At 41.3% G+C, this 25,502-nt stretch overlaps 1 protein-coding gene across 2 annotated transcripts in view; it reads right to left on the bottom strand.

Moving 5' to 3' along the window:
• LOC121016478 (sulfotransferase 1C1-like) overlaps positions 1-15,542 on the bottom strand; it is a 43,542-nt gene extending 28,000 nt beyond the window's left edge. Inside the window, exons 1-2 of one of the 2 annotated variants that reach the window (XM_040454144.1) lie at positions 15,330-15,542; positions 486-670 (exon numbers count right to left, since the gene is read on the bottom strand). In XM_040454144.1, coding sequence (XP_040310078.1) covers positions 486-657 — 172 coding nt within the window. In that variant the 5' untranslated portion in view covers positions 658-670; positions 15,330-15,542. Of the gene's footprint in view, positions 1-485; positions 671-15,329 lie in introns of those variants that run through there. The other variant, XM_040454145.1, reaches the window with a different exon arrangement.
• Between the last annotated feature and the right edge of the window lie 9,960 nt (positions 15,543-25,502).

Below are 25,502 nucleotides of genomic sequence, written 5' to 3'. Positions count from 1 at the left end.
AAACCTCCTCTTCATTTTATGAGGTCCTGGTAAGTATCATCTCCCCTCCTCCGGATTCTTTCCACTGTGCTTGGGGTTTGGACCCAGTACTATCAGAACATTTCATATTGGGGTGAAAGCCCTCATTTCCACATCAGTGTCCCCCACTAAGAGATGTTTTTTATGGGCAAGGGGTGCTGTCACTCCAGGACTTCCTCGTGGATGGGAACCAGGAGTGGCTGGGTTGGCAAGATGACTGTGATAACTTCTGCGCAATTTCTCAGACTCTGCTTTTAAATAATTCATTCAGTCCTTTGAAGATTTGGGATTCTGACAATCTCTTTCTCCATCAGAGACCTAAGAAAACAGGAGAACCTTGGATCCTAGGGGATTGGAGCCCAGAAACAAGTCTGGGGCCAGGCCTGGAGAAAATCTGCATTTTTTAAAATCAGGAGGCCCCTGCTCCTCTATAGCTGGCCTCCCCACTTCCAGTTTCGGAAACCTACCTGCCTTGGCATAGGATGCAATGAGGAGATCATCAGGTCTTGCTTGGAAATTCCAGATGTTGTCCCAATTTTCACTCATCATCTTGGTCACAAGGATTCCATTCACTTCCTTGGTTTCTGGTTGTATGTATTTTCCCACCAGCTGAAGATCTTTCATTTCCTCCAGGGACATCTTTCTACATAGACTTATGAGACAGATGCATAAAAGAAAAGTGTGCTTGTGTCAGCTTAGAACAGTCATTCCTGTCAAGAAAATATTCTCTGAGAAAGTTAGGAGAAGGGCACTTGGGTGCCTCAGTCAGTTAAGGGTCTGACTTTGGCTCAGTTCATAACCTCTCGGTCTGTGAGTTTGAGCCCCCATCGGGCTCTGTGCTGACAGCTCAGAGCCTGGAGCCTGCTTCAGATTCTGTGTCTCCCTCTCTCTCTGCCCCTACCCACTTGTACTCTCTCTCTCTCTATCTCAAAAGTAAAATAAACATAAAAAAAAAAGAAAGAAAGAAAGGAGAGACATGGTGGGCATTCATTACCATGCTTAATGTTAACTTAAGTAAGAGAAGTCATGGTGGAGCCAGAAAGCATTTTCAATAGCTTTGTTTTAGAGCATCAGGATGGTGAAGACAGGAACATATTTCAGAGGAAAGCACACTGGGAAATCAGCTAGATTGCATGGGTTTCAAGGAGCTCATCAGAGATGGCTTGTCTGAGGCCTGAGTGACAAGAGGGGACCAGGGCAGAAGGCCACTGGGTTCACAGGCCCTTGTCAAGTTTGAGCAACAAGAGAGGGCAAGAACAGAATCAGCACTTGGGCTAATTGGGTCGGTGAAATCACGTATGACCTAGACAGCTCTAGATCTGACCAGAGTCATAGAGTGGGTGGGGCAGAAAGGGATCTCAGTGTGTCAGGTCTGCATTACACGAAAGTCTCCCTGCGGGTCTACAGCTCCAGGTATCACACCCTGCCCCAAATCTCTGGCTGAAGAGCAACATTTGCCAGCTGAGAAGGTAACCTCAGTTTGCTTGGGGGAGTAACCCCCACTGGCTTGGGATGCCACAGCTGTTCCCTTTGCAGATAACTTATTTCAGTTTCTTGAAATCCTACATCTATTATAGAAATGTAGCACACTAAATCAAACCACAGCATTACTAGTTTTAAGTTTAAGAATAATCTTGGCACACTTAGTAAGTACTTATTATGTAGAAGAAACTTTGACATACTGGAATATCCAACAGATAAGCCTTGCAATTAGAAGTTAAAATGTTATTGGGGTGCCTGGGTGGCTCAGTCGGTTAAGTGTCCAGCTTCGGCTCGGGTCATGATCTCACAGTTTGTGAGTTCGAGCCCCGTGTTGGGCTCTGTGCTGACAGCTCAGAGCCTTGAGCCTGCTTTGGATTCTGTGTCTTCCTGTCTCTCTGCTTGCACTCTTTCTCTCTCTCTCTCACAAATAAATAAAATGTTAAAAAAATTTAAAAAAGAAGTTAATATGTTATTATTTTAATGTTTAGACTTGGGATTTTAGGCTGAAAGTTTAGGCAATTTTACTTTGTTTATGAGAAATGTTTAAGAGAATTTAAGAGTCAATTCAAAGCTTAATTTTGCTAGATTTGTGAGATTTAATGAAGTAATTAGGATTTCTTCCTATTTTGTTATTGTCAGACAACCAAAGAACTTAAAAAGAATAAATGTAATTTAAAATATTTAGTGGAATCTTATTAACTAGGTTGAAGAAGCCTTTGTAAGTGGAAAACATTTACACATATGCCCTTGATATTCTGTGATCTACTGTTTTAATCTTAATTCTCAGTTTTGCTTTCTCATCTGTAGCATGAGGGGATCAGGCTATAACTCCAAGTTGCCTCTGACTTAACTCCATATCTAATTTAACATTTTCTTTAGCTGAAAGTCAGATAAAATCATGACCACTCCATTCACAAGGAGGTTTTTGCTTCCTGAGATCTCTTCCCTTAATCCTAAAATTTAAAGTGATCAAGCAGAATATGCAATTGCGCTCTTGACAGAGCTTGACTGTGGCATTTCCCTTCACCTGTCTTCCACCTTGGGGGTCTTCATGCAGGCATGGCACACCACATCCAGGTCTGTCATTCCAACTGGTCTGTCCCTCCTCCATCTCTCTCCTAGCTATTTTCAGGCAGCAATAGATGCTTCTGGATCACTTGGGATGCCTCTGTGACTGCAGGGGAGGCTTGGGAGCTTGTGGTTCTCCAGCAGATGGGCTCTGGGTCTTGTTCTTCCATTTGGATGGGGCAGGTTTGCATTTACCTATCTTCTATTTTGGGTTTCCAGATACATTTTGTTTTGAAGAAAGGGCTCTGGGATGCCTAGAACAAGTGTGACAACCACCTTTTTAGGACACTGCTCTCCACTTCTAAAGCAGCAATTACAGTACTTTTCCAGGAATTAATGTCCCTAAAGTCAGAGGAGATGAATATTGGGGGTGGAGCAGAAGAGACAGGTGGAAGTGTACCCTAAAGCATACTGAAGCAAATGAAACAATTTTGGAGAACTTTCTTTTCTCTTAATGATTAAATGAGTTGCAGTGGAATATTGTTCAGAACTAAAAAGATGTGAGCTATTAAGCCATGAAAAGACATGGCAGAAACTTAAGTGCATACTACTAAGTGAAAGAAGTCAATCTGAAAAGACTTTATTACTGTATGATTACAACCACCTGCCATTCTGGAAAAGGTAAAACCATGGAGACAGCAAAAAGATCAGTGGTTGCCAGGGGTTGGGGGGAGGGAGGGAAGAATAAGTGCAGCAGAGACTGTCTTTAGATACTCTGTATAATACTATAATGATGGACACATGTCATTATACATTTGTCCAAACCCATAGATCAGATGGCACCAAGAGAGAAACCTAATGTAAACTATGAATTTGGGATGATTATGATGTACTGATGCAGGTTCATCAATAGTAACAAATGTGACACTCTGGTGGAGGATTTTTCAAAAAAATTTTTTAGTGTTATTCATGAGTGGTGTTTTAAAAAATTCAATTTCTGGTATATAGAAATACAATTGATTTTTGTGTATTGATCTGTATTCTGCAATCCTGCTAAATTCACTTAATTAGTTCTACAAGGTTACTTATTGGTTCCTTCAGAAAAACAATATTACTTCCTTTCTTCCCATTGCCTTATTGCATTAGCTATGACTTCCAGTAAAATGTTGAACAGAAGTGGTTAAAAACAAACTTCCTGGTCTTGTTCCCAATTTTGGGAGTAAAGCATTCCATCTTTCATCTTCAAGTATGACATTAGCTATAGGTTTTCTGTAATGCCCTTTATTAGTAAAATGAAGTTCCCTTCTATTACTAGTTTGATGAGAGTTTTAGCATAAATGGATATAGAATTTTGTCAAATTATTATTCTGCATTTACTGAGACCATTACACAAATTTTTCTTTTTAAGTCTATAAAAATTGTGAACTACATTGTTTGATTTTCAAATGTTAAACCAACTTTGCATCCTTGGGATAAACCCTACTTGGTCATGACATATTACCATTTTTGTCAATTGTTGGGTTGGATTTGGTAGAATTTTTGAATCCATGTTTGCAAGGAATATTGGTGTGTAGACTGTAGTTGTTATTCTTTAATTGAAATGTCTTCATCTGGTTTTGGTGTTAGGTTAATGCTTGCCTTTGACTATTTATGCCTTTAAATTGTGTGTTTAGATCATTTTCATTTGCTGTGATTATTGATATGGTTGAGTTTAAATATACCACTTTTCTATGTGTTTTCTATTTGTCTCATCTGTTCTTTGCTGTTTTTCTTGTCTTACCCTCTTTTGGATTAATTAGAATATTTTTTATAATTTTATTTTATCTTCTTTATCTGCTTATTAGTGATATATAGTTGTTTTTGTTTTTAAATGATTGCTCTGGAGTTCACAGTATACATGTTTTAATTCATCACATTCTACCCTATGTAACATTATACTAACTCATATATAGTATAAAGATGGTAATAGCACATACTTCCTTTTGTTTCCACTCAACCTTTGTGCTTGGTTGCCATTCATATTTACCTCCACGTACATTATAGACTCTACAATACCTTGTTGTTATCTTTTGCTTTCAACAGACATCTTTATTTTAAATATTTTTTAAATTATGAGAAATGCCTTTTATATTTACCCACATATTTACCATTTCTAGTGCTCCTCATTCTTTGTATAGACCTACATTTCTGACCGGTTATCGTTTACCAGAAGAACTTCCTTTTCTGTTTCTCCATTTCTTCGACTGGTCTGCTGGTAATTCTCTCAGCTTTTCTATGTCAACAAGTGTTTTTATTTTGACTTCATTTTTGGAAGCTTTTTGCTGGGTCTGGAATTGTAGGTGCATGTTTTTGTCTTTCAGTACTTTCAGGATGTTTTCCATGTACTCTGGCTCATCTCTGTTTCTCTGTACTGCATCTTGTTTCTTGGATGGCTCTTAATATGTTCTTTTTGTTTCTGGCCCTCAACAATTTCATTTTATTGTGCATTCATGTGTTTTATCTCATGTTTCTTTTGCTTGAGATTTATTTGGGCTTCTTGGATCTGTGAGTTTATACTTTTCATCCAATTATGAAAATTTTGGTCATTACTTCAAGTTTATTCCATTCCTCATCTTTCTCCTCCCATTTTGAGACTCACACTACACATTTGTTAGACTGCACAATGTCCCACAGTTTTTTAATTTTTATTTTTAAATGTTTATTTATTTTTGAAGGAGAGACAGAGTGTGAGTGGGGGAAGGGCAGAGAGGTAGGGAGACACAGAATCTGAAAAAGGCTCCTGATGCAGGGCTTGAACTCATGAGCTGTGAGATCATGACCTGAGCCGAAGTCATATGCTTAACCGACTGAGCCACTCAGGCACCCCCACAATGTCCCATAGTTTAATGATACTTCATTCTATTTTTCCCCTAATCTTCTGTGTTTCATTCTGAATAATTTCTATTTTGTTACACCTCCAAGTTTACTAATCTTTTCTTTAGCACTGTCCAGTCTGTTGCTTATCCTGTTCATAGTGTTGTCCATATTTGATGTTGTTTCTTTTTTTCATCTCTGAAAGTTTAATTGGGTCTTCTATATATCTTACATATCTCTGCCACCATGATCACACTTTCCTCTACCTTTTTGAAGATATGGAGTATTTTTAAAATAGCTGTTTTATTTTATTTCTTTTTGGGGGGAGGATATTTTTTAAAAATTTATTTTATGTAACCAAAACAGTTCATTCATTTCTCATAACACTTTCTCCTCACCTCTCCTCACCTCTGACAACCACCAATCTGTTTTCTGTACCTATGAGCTTACTTTAAAAAATACATGTATATTTTTTTCTGGATTTCACATAGAAGAGAGATCATACAGTATTTGTCTTTCTCTGTCAGATTTATTTCAGTTAGAATAATGCCTTTGAGGTCCATCCATATGGTTGCAAATGGCAATATTTCATTTTTTTAAGTAATCTCTACACCCAATGTGGGGCTTGAACTCCTAACCTCGTGATCAAGAGTCACATGCTCTACCAACTGAGCCAGACAGGTGCCCCTTATTCTTTTTTTGTTTATGTTTTGTTTTTAATGTTTATTATTTTTGACACAGAGGGAAAGAGAGAGACAACACATATGTGTGGGCACATGTGTGTGAGAGGGGGAGGGGCAGAGAGGGGGGACATAGGATCTGAAGCAGGCTCCACACTGACAGCAGTGAGCCCGATGTGGGACTCGAACTCATGAACCATTAGATCTTGACCTGAGCCAACGTCAGACGTTAAACCTACTGAGCTGCCCAGGCACCCCCCCCTTTTTTTAATGGCTGAATAATATTCCATTGTATATGTACACCACAAATCCCTTGTCAATTTATTCATTGAGGAACACTTAAGTTGTTTCCATATCTTGGCTATTGTAAATAATGCTGCAGTGAACATGGGGGTGCATGTATTTTTTTTTTAATTAGTGTTTTCATGTTCTTCATTAAATACACAAAAGTAGAATTGTTGGATCATATAGTAGATGGATTTTTAATATTGTGAGAAATTTCCATACTGTTTTCATAATGGCTGCACCAATTTACCTTCCCATCAACAGTGCACAATCCTCACCATCACTTGCCATTTGGTGTCATTAAACAGGTGAGCCTCCTTCACTTTAAGTCTGGGAGTGGTCAGCTGCCTCTGTGTTGAGCCCTGGGGTGGGGGAGTCTGAGCACATGAGCCCCTTAAGAGCTGTTTCTCAGTTTGCTATATATAGTCTTATGGGTCTTGGGACATGAGCTTCCTTGGTTTTCAAAGTTAGATGTTTTAGAGACCCATTTCTCAGGTGTATGCCTTAAAAGTTGGGGTGCTCGATGTGGGCTCTTCAGGGAGAAACTGTGGGGTTTGATTTTCCTCCCAGCTGTGAGTTGCAGCACCAAAGGTAGGATTTTTGGTGAGATTTTGTCCCAGTCTCTCTACCTACTTCAGTGTGGTCTTCCCATTTGCCCAATCCATAGCTGTTGCTCAGTCAGCCTTTAGGTTTTTGATTCAGGAAATTGTTCCATATGTGGCTATAGACTTAATGAGTTTGTGAGAGGAGGTTGAGTTCAGGATCTTCCTACATCGTAATCTTGAACTGGAATTCAGTCTTTGGTGGGAAATATCCATGATGGGGAAGCTAGGAATACATTGAGAGGGGATATACGAAGAATCTCTATACCATCCTCTCGATTTTTCTGTGAACCTAAAATCACTTTAGAAAATAAATTCTTATAAAAAATTAAAATGAGTTTTCCATTCTTCCTTGTGATATATCTATTAATGTTTCATATAACAATATTTTGTCTCCACCCGGAATGTTCAAGTAAACTTGATGCTTCAGAGATATGTAGTCTGTTTCATGCACACCCAGAGCCACTACACATATTTTCTTTAGCATTTGTAGATTCGTAGATGCTATTTAAAAACAAAATTAACAGGTTACCAGTCTGGCAGGATGGCTTTAATAGGGCCATGGAGACATAGTCATAACTTTAAGAAGTGACTCTAATGGTAGAAAATCCTGACAGGCCAGTGAAGCCAACTTTGGCAGGTGTTGCCCACCATACCTGTTGGTGCTACCTCTTCTTCCTAAATGGGATGTATGTTTTGCCTGTGTTCTTTTAGAAATTGTTCTAGGTTTGGGTAGAAGTATGAGATATTTAAAAAATGGCATTTTTTCCAAATGTAGAGAAATATGATTCTACCAGTGATTCCAAAGACAGCTTCAAGGAAGAGAGAATCTGGTCCCTGATGGAAATCCCTTTTCATCTACTATCATCTTCCTCTCCACCATGCCTGTGCTGTACCCATACTGGACTTATTTCCATTTTCTGAACCAGTCACAGTTAAGATTACTACCATTTCAGCACATACAAATGACCATACCAGAGGCTGTACTTAACCACAAGGTGGATGCCTCTCCCCTAATACAGGTCACCAACCATTTGGGGCTTTCAACTTTTGACTCTACCAACAACTCTACAGGCTCCACTTTCCATCATAAAACCAAAGCTCCCACCCCCACGCCCCCGTCATTCTCTAGGTCTCAGCTCCACCATTTTGGCCTTTCTTAGTTACCTCTCCCTCACTACTTACTCTTCCCGTGTCTCTTCAGGTCGCGGGGGAGCTGCTGCCACACTGGTCTGGACCCACTGTAGGGCAGTTGACAGCCCTTGCAAAATGCATTGTTCTGAATTGCAAACTATACTCTCAAGCCAAACACTGGACATTTTCAGGTCATGCTTCAGTTCAGGGAGGGGACTGCCTTTTCAGCCACTGGCAGTTTGATTTCATAGGACCACTTCCTCTGTTAGTGGGCACTACCCACTTCACTATTACCTGTGTGGATACTTTTACCAGCCTACTGCTGGCTACACCCACAAGGAACATTTTCATAGAGCAGATAATATTTCTTTTCTAAGTATGTCCTGCCCCCATTCAGCCCTCTTGATACCACTGACTCAGTTCAAGGATCTCATTTTACTGCCCTGGGCCCTCCTGCAGGACATCCAATGGAAATTTCACATCCCATACCACCACAGTCCTCTGGCATTATTGAATGTCACAGTGGTCTTTTAAAGTCTTTGCTCCTTAAGTGACAGGGCAACACACAGACTCCTAAATGAACTTCGTTGCTGCAGGGACACTTTAAACTCTTGGCCATATGGCCACCACTCTCCTCACACCAATGGGCTTGTCTGGCCCTGCTAACTGATTCTTATCACACGAATCTAATGCCTTCACCTTATGGGAGATATTATTTACATGTTTTCTGACATTTTTGAGTCCCCTTCCCGATTTCAAATGTCAACCATCTTGCTTTCCAATATTCACCGGTGACCCAATGGGGGACAGGTGGTTAGTGATGATCCCCTGGTTGTAGGTAGTCCTGGCCCATTAGAAAAACAAAGACCCCCTCTACTGCTGCTGGGCCACACTTACCCACTTGATATGCAAATTCCAGCTGAAATTCCGAAGTTTAGTGGCTTCAGTGGATAGCTCATTTTTCCTAACCACACCTCCCCACAAGAAGTGAGACCCTAAAAGCCGATAAGGAGCTCAGGATGCCTGACACCAGAAATGTTAGATGATGGTGTGTTGTGACAGTCACAACACTTTGTCCTATCCCACTTTGGAGGAGGTTACCAGCAAGCAGCTGACCCACAATGGTCCCATAGTAAATCACTATGAGGAGCAGTCAGTGCACAGGCATGAAATTATAGCATACAGATGTTTGCTGCTGCTGGTCTTACTCTGTGCCTCGTGTGCCATGCCATCTGGGTCATGGGGCTTCGCCTGGATCCCAGAGAGGCAACACTAGAGAGTTGCTGAAACTGCCTGGCCACTCGCCTGCAATTGTACCCAGAGTCAGGGGAAGGCTAGTGTTGGAAGTCAGTTCTGGAGGGGCTACACCTGAAAGGATGCCACATGTGGATACTAGCCGGCAATTCAAGCCCTCTCTCTTAAATGGGACCAATGGCACAAATGCTTAAAGGCCACCAGCCCTGCCCAAATGATCACCAGCATCCTCACCTCTGGGAACAGGCCATTACACTGCCCTAATTTCAACGCTAATTGGCTGATAGGTGTATGCAGTTCACACCAATCTCTGGCAAGACAAGGCCAAACATCAAACTGCCAAGCGCATATCACTAAATTTTCTTAAAACCATGGCTATACGTGTGCCTCCAGCTGTTCTGTTCAATGATGGAGACTCATGCCTTGGAGGAGAGCACCACCCAATCATTTGTGAGGTGCATCTCTGAGGACCCCCAAAATTTATTGAGAATTTGCGATAAATTCTCCTGGCAGGGCAAGCAAACTTTAATCAGGGCGTTTTAAATCCATGAGACCCTGTTAGACCTCTTGGCCCCTCAGTCCCCCTCCTAAGTGGCTCCCTGGGAGAGCCACTCTACTATAGCATGGCTCCCTTTGACTGTGGCTATGCTGGAGATGGCAATGCCCATGTCCACAATGGCATGAAATCTGAGACATGACCATACCAACAGTATGGGACTTGAGGATTCTGGACATGATAGAACCCTAGCCCATGACACCCCAGGACACAACCTCATCCTGAATGCTATCTCTGTGACCTTCTCCTGTAGCAGAGATGACATCCAGGAACACATGGCAGTTGATGATGGTGAATACTCCTCGGGACTTGGTTGTGAACTGAACAGAATTTATTTATCAGAATCCCCTGCTGTTGATCCCCATTTGACATAATTAGCTATGTTTATCCCAGGCCCCCTTGCTTGCTACTTGACTGTGAGGCAGGCTGCTCTCTGCTGTGCCTTTAAGCTTTGGGAAGCCAAGGTATGTGTCCAGTGTTACCACTTTGTGGGGCCCTTTTAACACATCACTCAATTGCTTGCTGTCATCACACCTGTTAGCTTGGTCCATATCATGCATCCTACTAGGAGTTAGTGATTTTAATTTCTGTTGACAGGACCCTTCCCTGGCTGGAGGTGCACCTGGCATAGCACTCCCCACTTCAAGAGCAAAGCCGCAGGGTCACCTTCCCACACCACCCTTCTCCATAGTCACTGCTCAGGGCTCCATAATCTCCCTGTTAAGCCCTCTAATAGTCTTGTTTGTTAGTGCATTTCTTAGTGATTTCTTAATACAGATGGTTTTAGATAACCATGTGGCTTTAGATTACTTATTGGCCCAGCAAGGAGGTGTATGTCCTATAAAGGCCACCCCCTGATGCATATGTATTAATAATTCTGGACAAGTTCAGACAGCCCAACAGGTACAACTATCTTATCCAAGGGCTTTGATTTATTTTCTTGGCTGGACTGCAACAAATGAGGGGAAAGATTTGACAGGATTTCGAACTGTTGTTCATTGAATTATATTGTTGTTTGGCATTTATGCTTTGCTCATATGTTTCATGTGCTGGGTGACCAATCCATGTCAGCAGCTTTCATTATCTCTGCTGTCTGGACAGTGCCCATGAGTTTCCCTAAAGACTAAAGTCTAGGCATTGAGGGGTCACTTGTGATGTGAAAACAGCTATTTTGAGTTGCAGCCCAGGGATTTCACAGTATGACAACTTGCTCACACCCAGGGTCTGAAATTCATTTTAGGATGCCCACCATAAGTTCCTGCTTGACTTTTACCAGGGCACCTTCTAAAATAACCACTTAGGGTTAGGCCGGCAAAAAGTCAGTGACGACCATCCTGATCACCTTGTAAGAGATGCTTGCTACCCCGCTCTTGATCTCCTGCTTGCTGGTGACCTAGGACTGAAGACAGCCCTTCCCTGGGCTCATTGCATCACCTCCCTTCTGGGATGTCTAAATAATAAATCTTGTGGCTGTACTTCGTTTATGTGGGTATACTAAAATTGCATCTTCAATCAAAATGACTCCAGGGTTTTCATGGCCCCAGACTGGGAGGTCAGATGTTGAGAGAGCTACCTGTTGCCCCTGAGCTCGTGCCTCTTCATTCAGCAGGTCAGTCCTGCATATTCATACTTCAGCACATTTGCTCTGGCTTCTCAGCACAATTTATGGTCAGGAACACTTGATATGTGGAACTTCTTTAGTTCTATTTTGAAGGTAGGATCCTCCAGACAACATTTTTGTTTGCTCTGCTGGGCTCTGTGACTGCTTTTAAAGCATTTCAGCTGGTCTTCTTTGTGGATGAATACAGCTAATAAATGTAAAAGGAACGGTAGATATAAAAACAGCACCAGTGGATGCTAACCACCATTAGATACAGTGTTGAGAGAAATAGGATATTCACACAAAGTATCCACTCACAGCAGATTATAGAGGGGAAAATGTACTTTCTAATGAAGAGATGGGGGGGCGATGACCTCCACCAAGTGTAAATTAGCATTCCTGATAGCAGAATGACCTGGATTGTGTGCCAGCTGCGATGCAGCCAGATATCAGAGGCATCACCTGGGGCATTTTCTAGTGACAATGTCTAACCTGAATTTCATCATCAAGAACTAATTGGATGCAACCAGAATGTGGACTGTTCTGTGAAATAACTGGCTTGAATTTTTCAAAAGAATCAATATCAGGGAAATAGACAACAAAAGAGAACAAAGTGGTTTGGGCCAGGGGTACTGATCCAGATTTATAAGAGACAAAAGAGACATAACAAAAGGCAACGCAAGGATGTTTACTGAGTTCTTAACAGAAAAAAAAAGCAGCTTTACAGGACATTATTGGGCAAGTTGGGGAAGTCTGAACATAGATTGCCTGCCTAGTGGTGTTCTAATAAGAGAAGAGAATGTCCTTACTTTTAGGAAATATCAACTGCAGTATGTAGGAGGTGAAGTGTCACAGTGACCTCAATTTACATTCTGATGTTCCTTTAAAATATTATACATTTATTTGTAAATAGAGGGAAAGGGTGGGGAATAGGTGCAGCAAAATCTTATTCCTTGTTGAATCTAGGAGAATGTTTATAGGTGTTCTTCACACTATTTAAACAAAAATTCATGTAGGGGCACCTGGGTTGTTCAGTTGGTTGAGCATCCGACCCTTGATTTTGGCTCAGGTTGTGATCTCAAGGCTGGTGGGTTCCAGCCTCGCATGGGTTCCAGTACCACATCAAATACAAGATATATTTGAAAAAATATTTTGTCTAGTTTTTTAAAAGGACATTCTATAACTATCGGCTTGTTCAGGGTATTTGCTTCTCTAAACATACAATTCTGTCTCTGGCTATGCCTAATATAAACTTTAAAATATTGATGGCTTCATAGTCATATTACCTAAAGTTCTAAGAAGTCTTCATATGCTGTTTGCCCTTTCTGCTGGTTCTTTATAAATGAGGTTTTAATTTTGGAGTTGTGAGTTTGTTTTCTGTGGGGACACATGTCAGAGTCCTATGTGGTCTGGTTGCGGGCTTGTCTGTCCGAGGTTTGGATGTGCCCCTGTGAGGTGGACCAGAGCTATTTCTAATTTGTGACTTATTTTTATGTTAATTTATTGTTTTGGGGTTGCTGGGCCCAGTGGGTTGTAGAATTTGATCTGTAGCACAGACTCAAGCTTACAAATCTTTAGGGGACACTTTTTTCCATCCATAACCCACGAAAACATAGTCAAGCTTCCTCACTGTCTCCTGGTACAGAGAGACAAGTTTTCTTCAGAACACTTTTTTTTCAGAATATTTTAAAGAATCCAAGTTCACGACAGGTCTGTTTATCTTCAGTTCCCTCAGGTCCCCGCTTCTGACCTTCACAGGTGAGGAGGTGGGCATTTTCCCCACCACACCCAGCAGTGGTCGGTGCCCTGCTACACCAAGCCTTTTTTCCCCTGGGTACCTTTAAATGTCCTTTTTTCTTCCTCCATGCTCAGCTTCACATTTAGGTGGATGGGGAAGCAAGATACATCCCTGGCCCAAAAGTATGCTTGTTGTATGTAATAGAATTTCTTTGCATTGTCAGGATTTTCAAGCAATTTTGTTTGTTTTGTTATTGGAACCAGTTCATTAATCTATTATTTTTGGCTTAAGTGAAGAAACTATTATTCTGTACACCAGCAGAAAGGACTCCCCTGGGTTTTAAACTTTTAAAACTTCTTACATTGATTGAAAAATTAAATAACATTTATTTAAAAACCAAATTCTTTCTTAAAAGATCATCTAAACATAATAAGTTTGGTGAAAACAATTTCCATGACACAGGAAAATAGTGGTGCCCTGGAAATCTATAAACAAAGTAGTTTCAGCTTCTTGATCTCAGGAACCACATTCCATTTATCTCAGGGCCTCCACAGTGCTGGTCTGATAACTGGCACAGAGTGGGATCCTGATTTTTGTTATTGTCATTAACTGACTTTAAATGTGCTTATCTACCCATCAAATAGGAAGACACATCTTTTTCTTCCTGAATCACAGCTTGCCTTCTGTGCGACCTTAACCCCAACAGCATATCGTCATTGCTACTACTTACAGACAAAGCCCCAGCCTGTGTATTTCGTTGTGGGAAAATGGAATTGGCATGTGGTCAGCTCTCCTGTGCACTGTGAAGGTGGGAGTCTCCTCCTGATTTCAAGCCCTCTGGGTCCAACCTCAATCACAGCTAAGCCAGTGGAGGCATGCATGAGATAGGACTTGCCCCGGACACTAGCCCATGAGTGCCCCCCTGCAGGCCCCTAGTTCCAGTCCCCTGTCTTGGTGGAATGTGAATGTGTCCCTTTGGGCCAGGGATGTATCTTGCTTCCCCATCCACCTATTTACTGCATTCTGACAGAACTTTGTTGGGCTCCAAGGCAAGGTGAAGGGCCTAGGAGCCCACACTGCCCTGTAGAGCAGCTTTCAGGAGGTTACTGGGGGTAGTAGTTAACACTACTAGTGCCCACCTGAGGGGAGAACTTCAGCTCTGGAATGTCACAGAATTGACCTGATGCAGTTCACTCACTTGATCATGCTGGCCACACAGGGACTGTCTCCACCACCCAAGTTCTGGCATCTAGGGAAGGGGTGGGGGTTTCAGTAACGGGAGTTACTCGGGAAGGGGTGGGGGTTTCAGAGAACCTCTGAGCCTCACTTATGCAAGATGTGGGTTATGCAAGATGCCCTGCACTACCTCAGGCTCCTGTTTCTCCTGTGGCTTTGGAATGTCACAACTCAATGTCACAGCTCCCTGGCCTGAGGCTCCAGAGAGCCTGCACATTGTCCTTCCACTCCCAGAACTAAATGTCTATGGTTGCCTAGCCTGAACCTTTTCTGAAGATAGTAAGTTAGGAGGAGAGAATTCTTTCTGTAGCCACAGAAAGGCAAAGAAGGCCTATGGTCATCCCTGTAGGCTGCTTGCCTGCGCTCCTGAATCTGCTGCCACTGTGCCCTTCAACTTTTTCAGAACAACGTCCATTGAACAGGCAGGGAATTCTGGCTCAGTCATGACACCCTTGGCAGAGAACCTGAGACCTAAGTGTCTTGGTTCGTCTGAACCCTGTTTTAGGATGGTCTCCGTTATTTGACAGACACAGATTGGGAGCCTTACTCTGTGGAGGTAGACCACCAGTATCTCCCACCTGCAGGGAGGGGAAAGACCTGGCAATAGTGTGCTCAGAGAGAATTTAAGTTAATTTTGAGGAAAGAGTTATACTTTTAATCCAGTAAGGCCACCACAGGACCAATGGACAGAGGCCTTGGGAAATTTGGGACTAGGGGCAGAAAAGTATCTTTTTTCTCCTTCAGATCTTTGAAAAACAGATTTCTCCTTTATGAGCTGTAGAAAGTAATCGGCTTTCATTCCATCTTCCTGACCTTGCTTTATATTCTCCTTGAAGGAAACTAATCTGGTGATTCCATATAAGGACTTTTGGGTAATACTCACAAGATTCCAGGCAAGTGGTTTTATGAGACCTTGATCGTTGCTTTCTATTTGTTGACACTCGATGACTCTGCTTATTTTAGGCTTTTCTTGCAGGATTCTTTGTGATTATGAAGCCTCAGATGTGTGCCACAAACAAGGACAGGATGTACACTGATCCTGTCCCTCGGTTCCCTTGATATAGGACCCGCTAAGGTAAGTCGAGCATCAGCCTACATCTAAGTGCTTAACAATGGAAAGAGGAGGTGAAAGAAGTAGCCAATGAAAGCCCTGGTCATTATCTCCAGCAGATCTCACTGACAACACAGACAGACCTTTGGTTCCAAACTGTTTGCTATATGGCTGTCTATTTTCTGGCACTGGTAAACTATTTTGGAATTACAAATTTGGAATTACAAGGAAGAGTAATTCTATGGCATGTGCAGCATCACTTTCCCTGTATATCTGTAGTGTGTGCTAATAATTGATCAGGAAACTCTTTCCAATGAACCGAAATGTGTTCTCAGAATCCTTCTTAACATTTTTCAAAGAGTTCCAATTGATAATAGTTGGCTAAAAGATGAAACCTTTTGCCATTCCTGGTTTATGATGTTCATAATGCTCTGATAGAATATAAGTCAAAGGTTAAAAATGCAATGGATCTTTAAAATTTGTTTAGGATTCCATTTATTGGTAATTGCAAAGTAAACATTTTTTGTTTTGTTTTGTTTGTTTAATTGAACTACCTGGGTGCCTTACACAATTCTATTATCATAAAATGTCCTTACACATGGTTATCTTGCACATTTTCAAAATCTGTTTGTTTTAATTTATTTCACAAAGTGATAGCTACATTTGCTTATGAGTTTATGCTACTCACAGTTTAGTATATGTGCTGCCGAAGCGAGCACTGCTACTCACAGTTTAAACTGCATTTTTTCTTTCTCTGATATTTTCAAGGCTTACATGTTAATATTTGCCCTCTTATGGAAATTGCCATGCAAGGAAACCATGGGCCCCCAAATGAATTAAGTCAAACAATAAGCAGCTAACACTTATTAAAGGCTCAAATATATTGGGCTCAATTTCTAAGTGCTTTACTTGTGTTACTATAATTTTAAAGTTCTTACCATAACCATGCCAGAGAGATAGTATCATTTTTTTCCTATATTACAGATAAGGAATTTTGGGGAATCAAATAGCTATGTCCTGGGTTAGGAAACCGTAGGGAACACATTGCAAAGCAGAACACTGCTTTCTGGCCTTGCTGAAAACAGCAGACCATGCTTTCCTTACCTAGTTAATGTATATCCAAGGGGCTCTCACCTCACTTTTCTATATGTGTTGGAATGTCACTTAGATCATGATGGATTTCTGTCTTTATTGTTTTCTATCAATGTCCCCTACCAACTACCTACATTACAAAATTGGGTAATTCCCCCTTGCAAAGCTTTTCCAGTGTTTTCCATGGGTTGAAATGGCAGTTTCTTCTTGGCCTTCTCAGCAAGGCCTCTCTCGAGGAGGAATATGGAAGCTTGTCTTCAGTCTCCAAGGACTCTCCCTTGGGATGCCTTTTTAACCCACTGGAAACAATTCAGACTGAAAAATTTGGGAAGGAAATGATCTCCTGTAACACTACATGACCTTATTAAACAGGGCAAATGGACAGAGGTACCCTAGGTCTAGGCCTTCATGGCTCTAAATCAGGACCTGGACCCATGGGCCTCTTGCAGAGTGTGTTTGGTTAGGAACAAGGCCAGTAAACTCCCTCCTGATATATTGGATAATAATTATCTAAATATGCCACCTCCTAATAGAACCCAGTTGCTGGAGGAAACACAGGCCATCCATAATGAAGGGGATGCTGACTTTCTCCTACTGTTTTTAATAAAGGTGAGGGCCTGTCCCTCATTCATTTCCCAGGTTAATGGCTATGATAATTGGAGCCAACTGTGGTTAGTCTACCTCAGGATGGCAACTTTAAAGAATATTCCCAAGCAGCTGCTGAAACTCCCTTTGTTTCAGGAAATTCCCTGTCTTCTCTAGCCTGACATGCACTGCCTAATTCCACTAGTTGGTGGAAAACAAACAAAACAAAAACCTGGTGCCTGCTCCTCTGTCTGAGCTTACAAGGTTTAGAACCAGGAGTCCTCTTTCTCTGCCTTCTATTAGCACCTCACATCTTCTGCCTTCCCCTCCCCTTCCTCCTGTTTCTGTACCACCTGGGGTGCTCCCTGCATATTGGCTCCTCAGTGCCTCAGGCACCATATGTTCCTCCTCCTATCCTCAATGTCATGAAGCAAAGAGCACCCCCTTGGACCACCTACTTCAGATTCCCCCACTGGTGTCCCAGGTAAAAACTTACAATGGGAACAACAAATTATCTTTTAATGTGTTATTTTATTTTTGAGAGAAAGAGACAGAGTGTGAGTGGGGGAAGAGCAAAGAGAGAGAGGCACATAATCTGAAGCAGGCTTCAGGCTCTGAGCTGTCAGCACATAGCCCAACACAGGGCTCAAACTTGGGACTGATGAGATCATGACCTAGGCTGAAGTCAGATGCTTAACCAACTGAGCCACCCAGGTGCCCCTAACAAATTAACTTTTTAGTGGATACAGAATGTATTGGATGTTTAAGCTAATCTAAGTTTGTTGGTTTGATACAGACCTGTTTATCAGCATTAAATAAAAAACTTTTTATTCTATCTTGGTTTGCTAAAGGCCAAATAATCTCATGTTAACTCTGTTGTAATTTGTTAGCAAAAGGATGACTTAGAATAATAGTTAATTCTGTCTCAAATTTTTCATGGGTAATTGAGATAGCTTTCAAAGTCTTTGGTAACCTGAAACTTTAAAGTTTTATTTGCACCATAAATGGGATTGAATTCTTTGGATATCTAATAAGATAAAAAGCTAAGGCACTGATTAGTAGATGTAGGTTTGTGCTTATTGCAGAACAACCAAGTCTATTTGGGTCTGGTAAACATGCTTCATGCTTTTTTAAGATTTTACTATGGAAAACCTTCTTTGTGCTTACTTGATAAATTTACCATGTAAAAACTGTTGTAACGGTTCTCAATTGGTTACTAAGTTTTCATTGGAGGCTAAGGTTTCTAAGAGTTAAAATTCTGCTAAGTGTACTTAAGACTGATGGAAATAAGGAAAGCAACTCTGTATGTAGGAAAGTAGGAGGTATGTAAGAAAGATATAAGGAATGAAATACATTTTTTACTAAAGGTAAAAGAATGTAATTTTGTCCTAAATGAGACTGGTTGTTTGGAGAGAAATGACATGGGGCAAAATCTGAATGCAAGGAAAGTTATAGAAGGTTCATGAAAGGAAATCTTTGAAAATAAATTTTATGTGTGGTCAGGATGGACCAAGGTTGGAATGAATGAATTTTAAAAGTACACTGGTATAATATTGGAATTCTGCTTTCCCCTCTATTCAAATTACAAAGTTTTCTTGGACTGTGATCTGCTCTTAATAAGAAAATGTAAACAAGGTGTTTTCTTTTTTCCTTTTTTTTGTCTGCCAGGAAAACCAAAGCTTATGTTTTGTGTTTTTCAGGTCTTTGATGACTTATTTAAAACTTCTCAGTGTTGAAGGAGCTAAATTTTGCTAACAACTAAATGACCTTACTGGACAAGCTATTATAGAATGTACACATGCCAGTTTAAAAGAAATGCTTCATAAACAAAAAAGGGGAAACCCACATAATTCCTCCCCTTGGAATTCACTACGTAAAGCCTTATACACTCTAATTTTTTAGAATTGTGTTTTCCAAGGACTCACAGCTGCCAAACAGCATTTTAGACCATCTCCTGGCTCGACTCCATGAACCAAGGTTTTACTCAAAGACATACAAGGCAATAATTCTTGGAAAGAACCTTATGAACTGATAACACAGGGAAGGCAATATGCACATGTTCTTCTCCCATCAGGACCACACAGGGTGCCTGCCCATCTGATTATAACCATATCATGAGTTGGAAGGATCAGCCCTTCACCTCTCTTTCTCCAAAGGCTAATTTATCCTTACAAGGACAATAGAGGAGACCATGCCTTCGAACGACCAAGGCAAATGATGTCACCCGGGGACAACTTAAGAAGCTTGATCAAAATGCCACTGAAGTCATGCACCATGTTGGAGCACCACCAACCCCAGAAAACAGGTTTTTAGCATATTTAGCTGTGGTTTCTCAAAACTTGGCTAAGGTAATGTTTTTCTTAATGTTTCTCTTTATCCAGACATCTATTGCTTTTTCATCATTTCATTGGGCTAATATCATAGACCCCCCCCCCTTTCTTTAAGTTGGTTACATTACTGGTTAGTTGTGGCTCTGCATCCCACCACTAACCATTAATGATTCTTTTTGGACAGGAGACATCTGGCTTCCACCAAAAGGCCCTCTCCAAAATGGAGAGATTGCTTAAAGCTGAATACTTCTGTTCCTTTTGTGTCACCTTTCCCTCCTATTTGTGTAACCACTATGAACACTTCTGAATGTTTAAAAATCACAGCACAGATATATCTTCACTACATGCCTAAACAAAAACTATAAAACAAATTTGACATTCATTTCAGTAGCTTCTTTTGCTACATACACCTCCACCAATGATTCTTATCCACCTGCCCACCCCCCATTGATCATTGCCAGATAAACAAGATATGGTCCCCTAGTAGTTCTTCAGTTATCTGGCAGCCCCTGCCAGACCTCCCTTGCCAATAAAAAGGAATTTTTTCAAAATCTTACTCTCATTAACTGGGGTCCCAAAGGACACTTAACCTCAGCAGGCAAACCTATTAGGTTTTCAGAACCTAGCAAATCTTCCATCCTTTGGACTGATGGCAGACTTTAAGGCCAATATTAAGAATTGAAAACAAAGTTTCACATAGCCCAATGCATAAGACAACTTATGGTGTATTAGCCTCCCCCCCCCCCGCTTTTTTAATACAATCTCTCCCATAGGCATTATGCTAATAATAACAGTACCTATTATATGAATTTTACACAGAATGTCTCAGACAGTGTCATGATCTGTATATCTCATCCCTATGTTTTCATAATTTCCACTAAGCTTGTTAATATAACATTTGCCAACCCATATTATGTTTTTGAAATACCTCCTCTGGCTTGGTACACAGCCTGTATCAGCCATTATAATACCAAACTTCCTGTCTCACATATGTGTATCTTAATAAGACATCCTCAAATTTGGCTGCCAGTAAATTTAACAAGGCCCCAGGAAGTTTCCAATGGCTTCACTGAATTAGCCCAAGCCATTTCTAAGTGGAGACCTAAAAGATTTGTTGGATGGCTCATTGCCTTATCTCATTGGTTGTCATCTTAGCCACAGCCTCTGTTGCAGTGGTCTCCCTGACAGTCTATCCATACTGCTAAAGTAGTCAATCACTAATGACTAATATCACCAAAGCAATGATTACTCAAACACAGATTGATAACAGTATCATGCAGAAACTGCAAGCTGCAAGAACAGCACTCGAGGGGATGGGGGACCACCAACAGACACTTGTTGATCAAAATATACAATGTGACCAGCAACACGACAAAATTTGTGTCACTTCCTTATAATATAATACGTCTTATACTCCTGGGATTTAGTAAAAAAAAACACCTACAAGGATCTTTTTCCACCAATTTACAGTCTGAGATGAATGCTCTGTCTTCCCAGCTGCACCAACAACTATTAGATATTCAACAGAAAGCACAGATACAAGTTGAACAGGAGTTATCTGAAAATGTGGAATGGTTGAATCCAACCAACTGGTTCCATGGCCTCAATTTATGTATTTGGATTTTTGGAGCTCTCTGCTTGTTAATCTTTTCTAAAATTTCTCATAGCCCTTTGAATGATCTACACTGTAGTGGCCTCCTTAAGATGTCATCAACAACAACTTATTGCCCTCCTCAGCTCCCATGAACAAGAATATTCTTCAACCAAAAAAGGGGGATATGTGGGAAATCAAAGAGCTATGTCCTGGGTTAGGAGATTATAGGGAACACATTGCAAAGCAGAACACTGCTTTCTGGCCTTGCTGAAAACAGTGGCCATGCTTCACTTCTCTAGTTAATGTATATTGAGGATTTAGGTCCTGCCTATGCTCATAAATTCCTTAGACCATGTTATCACATGGAATATTTTATCTTGTTTTAACTTTTTTTCTGCACGTTTTCAATATGTTCTTATTTGCACATAGACCACTGACTTATTGTTTCCCTAAATGTATGCTTAATGAATATGGGAGCTTGAGAGAAGCTTGGGGAAACTTCCCTTAGCCTCCCTCTCACCTCTCTTGTCTTGAATGGAGTCTTGAGTAATCCTTTCTGCCATCCTCAGCTTTGCTGGTCAAAGACAAAAGCTGAACCCACAAGGAATCTAAGTCCTAGACAGCTTAAATAACCTCCCAAAGTCACATTGTTGGTCAGGGATTTCCTGTCAGCCAAGGTTGGAAGCCTCTTAACCACAAAACCGTTCTTTCCACAGAGGAAAGAGAGGTTGCAGCTCTAAAGGAGATTAGTGTAGTTCAGTGCCAGAATACTCACTTTGAATAGACAGAAACAGATATATTAGATCTATTGGATTCCCCATACTTTTGTTTTTATTTTTATTTTTATTTTGAGGGAGAGAGAGAGAGAAAAAGAGAGAGAGAGAGAGAGAGAGAATGTGCACATGCACACACCTGCACACGAGTGAGCAAGCAAGTGGGGGTGGGGCAGAAGGAGAGGGAAAGAGAATCTCAAGCAGGCTCCACACCCAGCTCAGAGCCCAACTTGGGGCTTGATCTCATGACCCTATGATCATTACTGAGCCAAAATTAAGAGTCAAATGCTTAACCGAATGATGCACCCAGGCAACCCCAATTCTCCACATTTTGAAAGAATGACTTTAGATTATGAAATTAGAGTAGTAAACATAACTTTTTTTTAATGTTTATTTTTGAGAGAGAGAGTGTGAGTAGGGGAGGGGCAGAGAGAGAGGGGGGTACTATGGAGTTTTTTGTCTGAACTCTATAGGTAGATAGATGATCTTTATTTGTCCATGCATGCATCCATCCATCATCCAGCAGATAGTTACGGAGCACCTTCTGTGTGCCAGGCACTTCCTGAGTGTTGATGTGGTGGGATGAAGCTTCTCATCTGGTGCAGGGAGACACATAATAGCAACATGATGAATAAAATTGTAGCAGGTGGTATGCTATGAAGAAATAAGGAGAGTTAGTGATGGAAAGCAAAGAGGTCATGGCCAAGAAGCCAAGAGTTATAACAGATGCTCTCTGAGTTTGAATTCAGGCCTGAAGGGGTCAAGTCAGTGAAAAACCTTGACAGGGGAATGCCAGACAGACAGAACTGTGGGTTCTAAGACTCAGGGCTTTATCTGCCCTTGGAGCCAATAGAAGGCCTGAGCCTCCAAGTGTGTTGACCAGGAGCAAGATCAGAAAGGTAGGTGGGATCAGCTTAAGAAGGCTTTGAGACCTAAAGTGAGTATGGGTTTTATTCTAAATTAAGATGGCCTTTTGAAGGGCTTGACTCCTCTGCTTAAAATCAGGGCTCTGATTTACACCAGACAGGCTTTGATTTACCCTGGCTGCTGTTGGAAAATAGTTGGTAGGGGACAGGCACGCCAACAGCAAGAGCATCTCAGAAACTGTTCTGCAGTCAAATAGTTACTTACTGGAATTTGTTCAGCCTTGGAGTAATGCTACAAAGGCATTAGTTTTATAGACTTGTTCTAGAGTCCAAGGTTCAACAATGTACTCTGGCTAATGCTGTTACAGACCTGTGTTGTCCATGGGGGAGTGAACCAGTCACAGATCCCAGCTGCCTTACCTGTTGGCCCCTTTTCAGTGGATACACCTGTTGGGAGTATTGACTTACCATTTGGATACCTGCAGGGATCATTTCTTTCTCTCCACAATAGAATTATTTTCAAGGAAAGCCAGACTCACTACTCGGTTACACGTGCGGGACTTCACACGATTTCATCATTGGTGAAAATAAACTCAATTGTGTGCGACCACAAAAGGATTAAAAAATTGTTTACCTGATCATGAAGAAGTAGAGGGCATGTGGAAGTGAGCCTGTGAACAGATACACAGGCTATAGGGAGTGGGCTGCAGGGGCTGCCTGCTGACTTTATTTTTCCTTAGTGGTAAAGAGGAAAAACATAGTTGAGTAAAACTCATCGCTCAGAAAGGGAGAGGACTATAATTTTAGTAAGTTTGTATTTGAAAACAAAACAAAACAAACCAAAAAACTTTCTAGAGGAGAAAAGTAAACTTTTCTGAGAGATGGAGTTGCATTCCCAGGAAACTTGTTACCCCAACTTGGATTTCCTAAATAGATTCTTCTGTAATTACTGAACTTCTGAGATCAGGGCTATGTCCCATCTGCACTTCCCCAGTACCTATTATTTGTTCTAGTTTGGAGAGGAGGTTATAGGACAGTGTATAAGAGAGGGAGTTAGCAGAGGTGGATCCTAGAAGTGTTCTAAAGGAAACTTGGGATTTTAGAAAAGGTTCATTTCCCTTCAAGGGGGGACTCATGATTGCCAAGTTCAGAGGCTGGGTTGGGCAAAAGCACCTGAAGATGGCTCCAGAGTTGAACTGGAACCAAAATGGCCTTGGCTGGCTAGACACTCATAGTCGCAACATGGAGACATTTCCCAGGAATGCTATAGTTAGGACTCTCTCCTAACCAGGCAGGCAAATGAGCTCAATGTCTCTCCTGGGTGGCTTAGAAGTGCCTGGCCTTCAGCTCTTGGTGTGCACATCTGAGAACCAGTCAGCTCAAAAGAGAGTATAGAAATAAATTCAGACACATTTGTTAAAGGTGAAGAGAAAACAATGCTTCTATTGCAATCTTTAGCAAGATACTGTTGCATCTGTCCGGACCACCCCCAACTTGGTTTCTGGCCAGGATCTTGTTATGGGTTGAATTGTGCCCCCCTAAATTCACATGTTGAAGTCCTAACTTTCAGTACTTCAGAATGTGACTGTATTTGGAAATGGGGCCTTTAGTTAAAATGAAGTCATTAGGGTAGACTCTACTCCAATCTGACTTGTGTCCTTAAAGAAGAGGAGATTAGGGTGGAGGCACACACAGAGGAAAAACCATGTGAGGACACAGCAAGATGGAGGCCATCTGCAAGCCAAGGAGAGAGGCCTCAGGAGAAACCAAACCTGGTGACAACTTGATCTTGAATTTCTAAGCTCTAGAACTGTGGGGCAATAAATTTCTGTTGTTTGAGTCACTCAGTCTATGGTATTTTGTATGCCAGCCCTAGAAAGCTATAGACATTCTTTAAGACCCAGCTGAAGCTTCCCTTTCTTTGGTAGTCTTCCTTGACCTGTGTTTGCTGATTTAGTCTGTTTTGTGGCTCTCTCCTCAGGTGACTGTGTAATTTATCACCTAATGGAGTGAAAGGAGCTACTTTTAGCAACTCTCACAGGACAAGTAGATTTAAACTTGTTATTTACTGGGCAAATGGAAGATATGGGGTCATCTCTCCCTCCTCCATGCCCCCATGACACTTTGTGATTTCATCTATGAAGCATGCTGTCAGTAAGTCTCCTAATGAACATCTATCTCTCCCTCACCAATAGGACGATAAGCTCCTCAAGAGCTGGATTGTGACTTGCTGACTCTGTGTCAGTCACTGGAACAGTGGCTGGCACATTGGTAAATTTGTTAACATTAATTGAAAATTGAAAGCAAGAAAAAAATGGGCATTCACTTTTGAATGTTCCCTCTCTGTAAAGAGAGATTTCCTACCATTCTTACTTTTGGTTTTTTAATATTTATTTTTGGGAGAGTGCAAGCAGGGGGGAAGGGCAGAGAATGGGGACAGAGGATCTGAAGCAGGCTCTGCACTGACAGGCTGACAGCAGTGAGTCAGATGTGGGGATCAAACTCACGAATTGTGAGATCATGACCTGAGCCTAAGTGGGACACTGGACCCACTGAGCCACCCAGGTGTCCTACTTCTTTTCTAATTTCATACTCTAATAAACTTTTCCCTGCAGTTCAAAAAGAAAAAAAAAAAAAAGGAAGAAAAAATTTAAAAGCACAAAGGCAATATAGGATGGAAAGTAGCCTTTCTCCCTTCTGTTTCTACTCTCAGCTCTTTTCTCAGAAGGTAAACAATTGTCAATGGTTTCTAGTGCATCTGTCCA

This window comes from Herpailurus yagouaroundi, unplaced genomic scaffold, assembly GCF_014898765.1.
Source record: "Herpailurus yagouaroundi ecotype Mexico unplaced genomic scaffold, PumYag 210, whole genome shotgun sequence".
In the NCBI taxonomy this organism is placed as follows: domain Eukaryota; kingdom Metazoa; phylum Chordata; class Mammalia; order Carnivora; family Felidae; genus Herpailurus; species Herpailurus yagouaroundi.
Note: the sequence above shows the minus strand (reverse complement) of the source record. Positions and strands in the feature narration are given on the sequence as shown.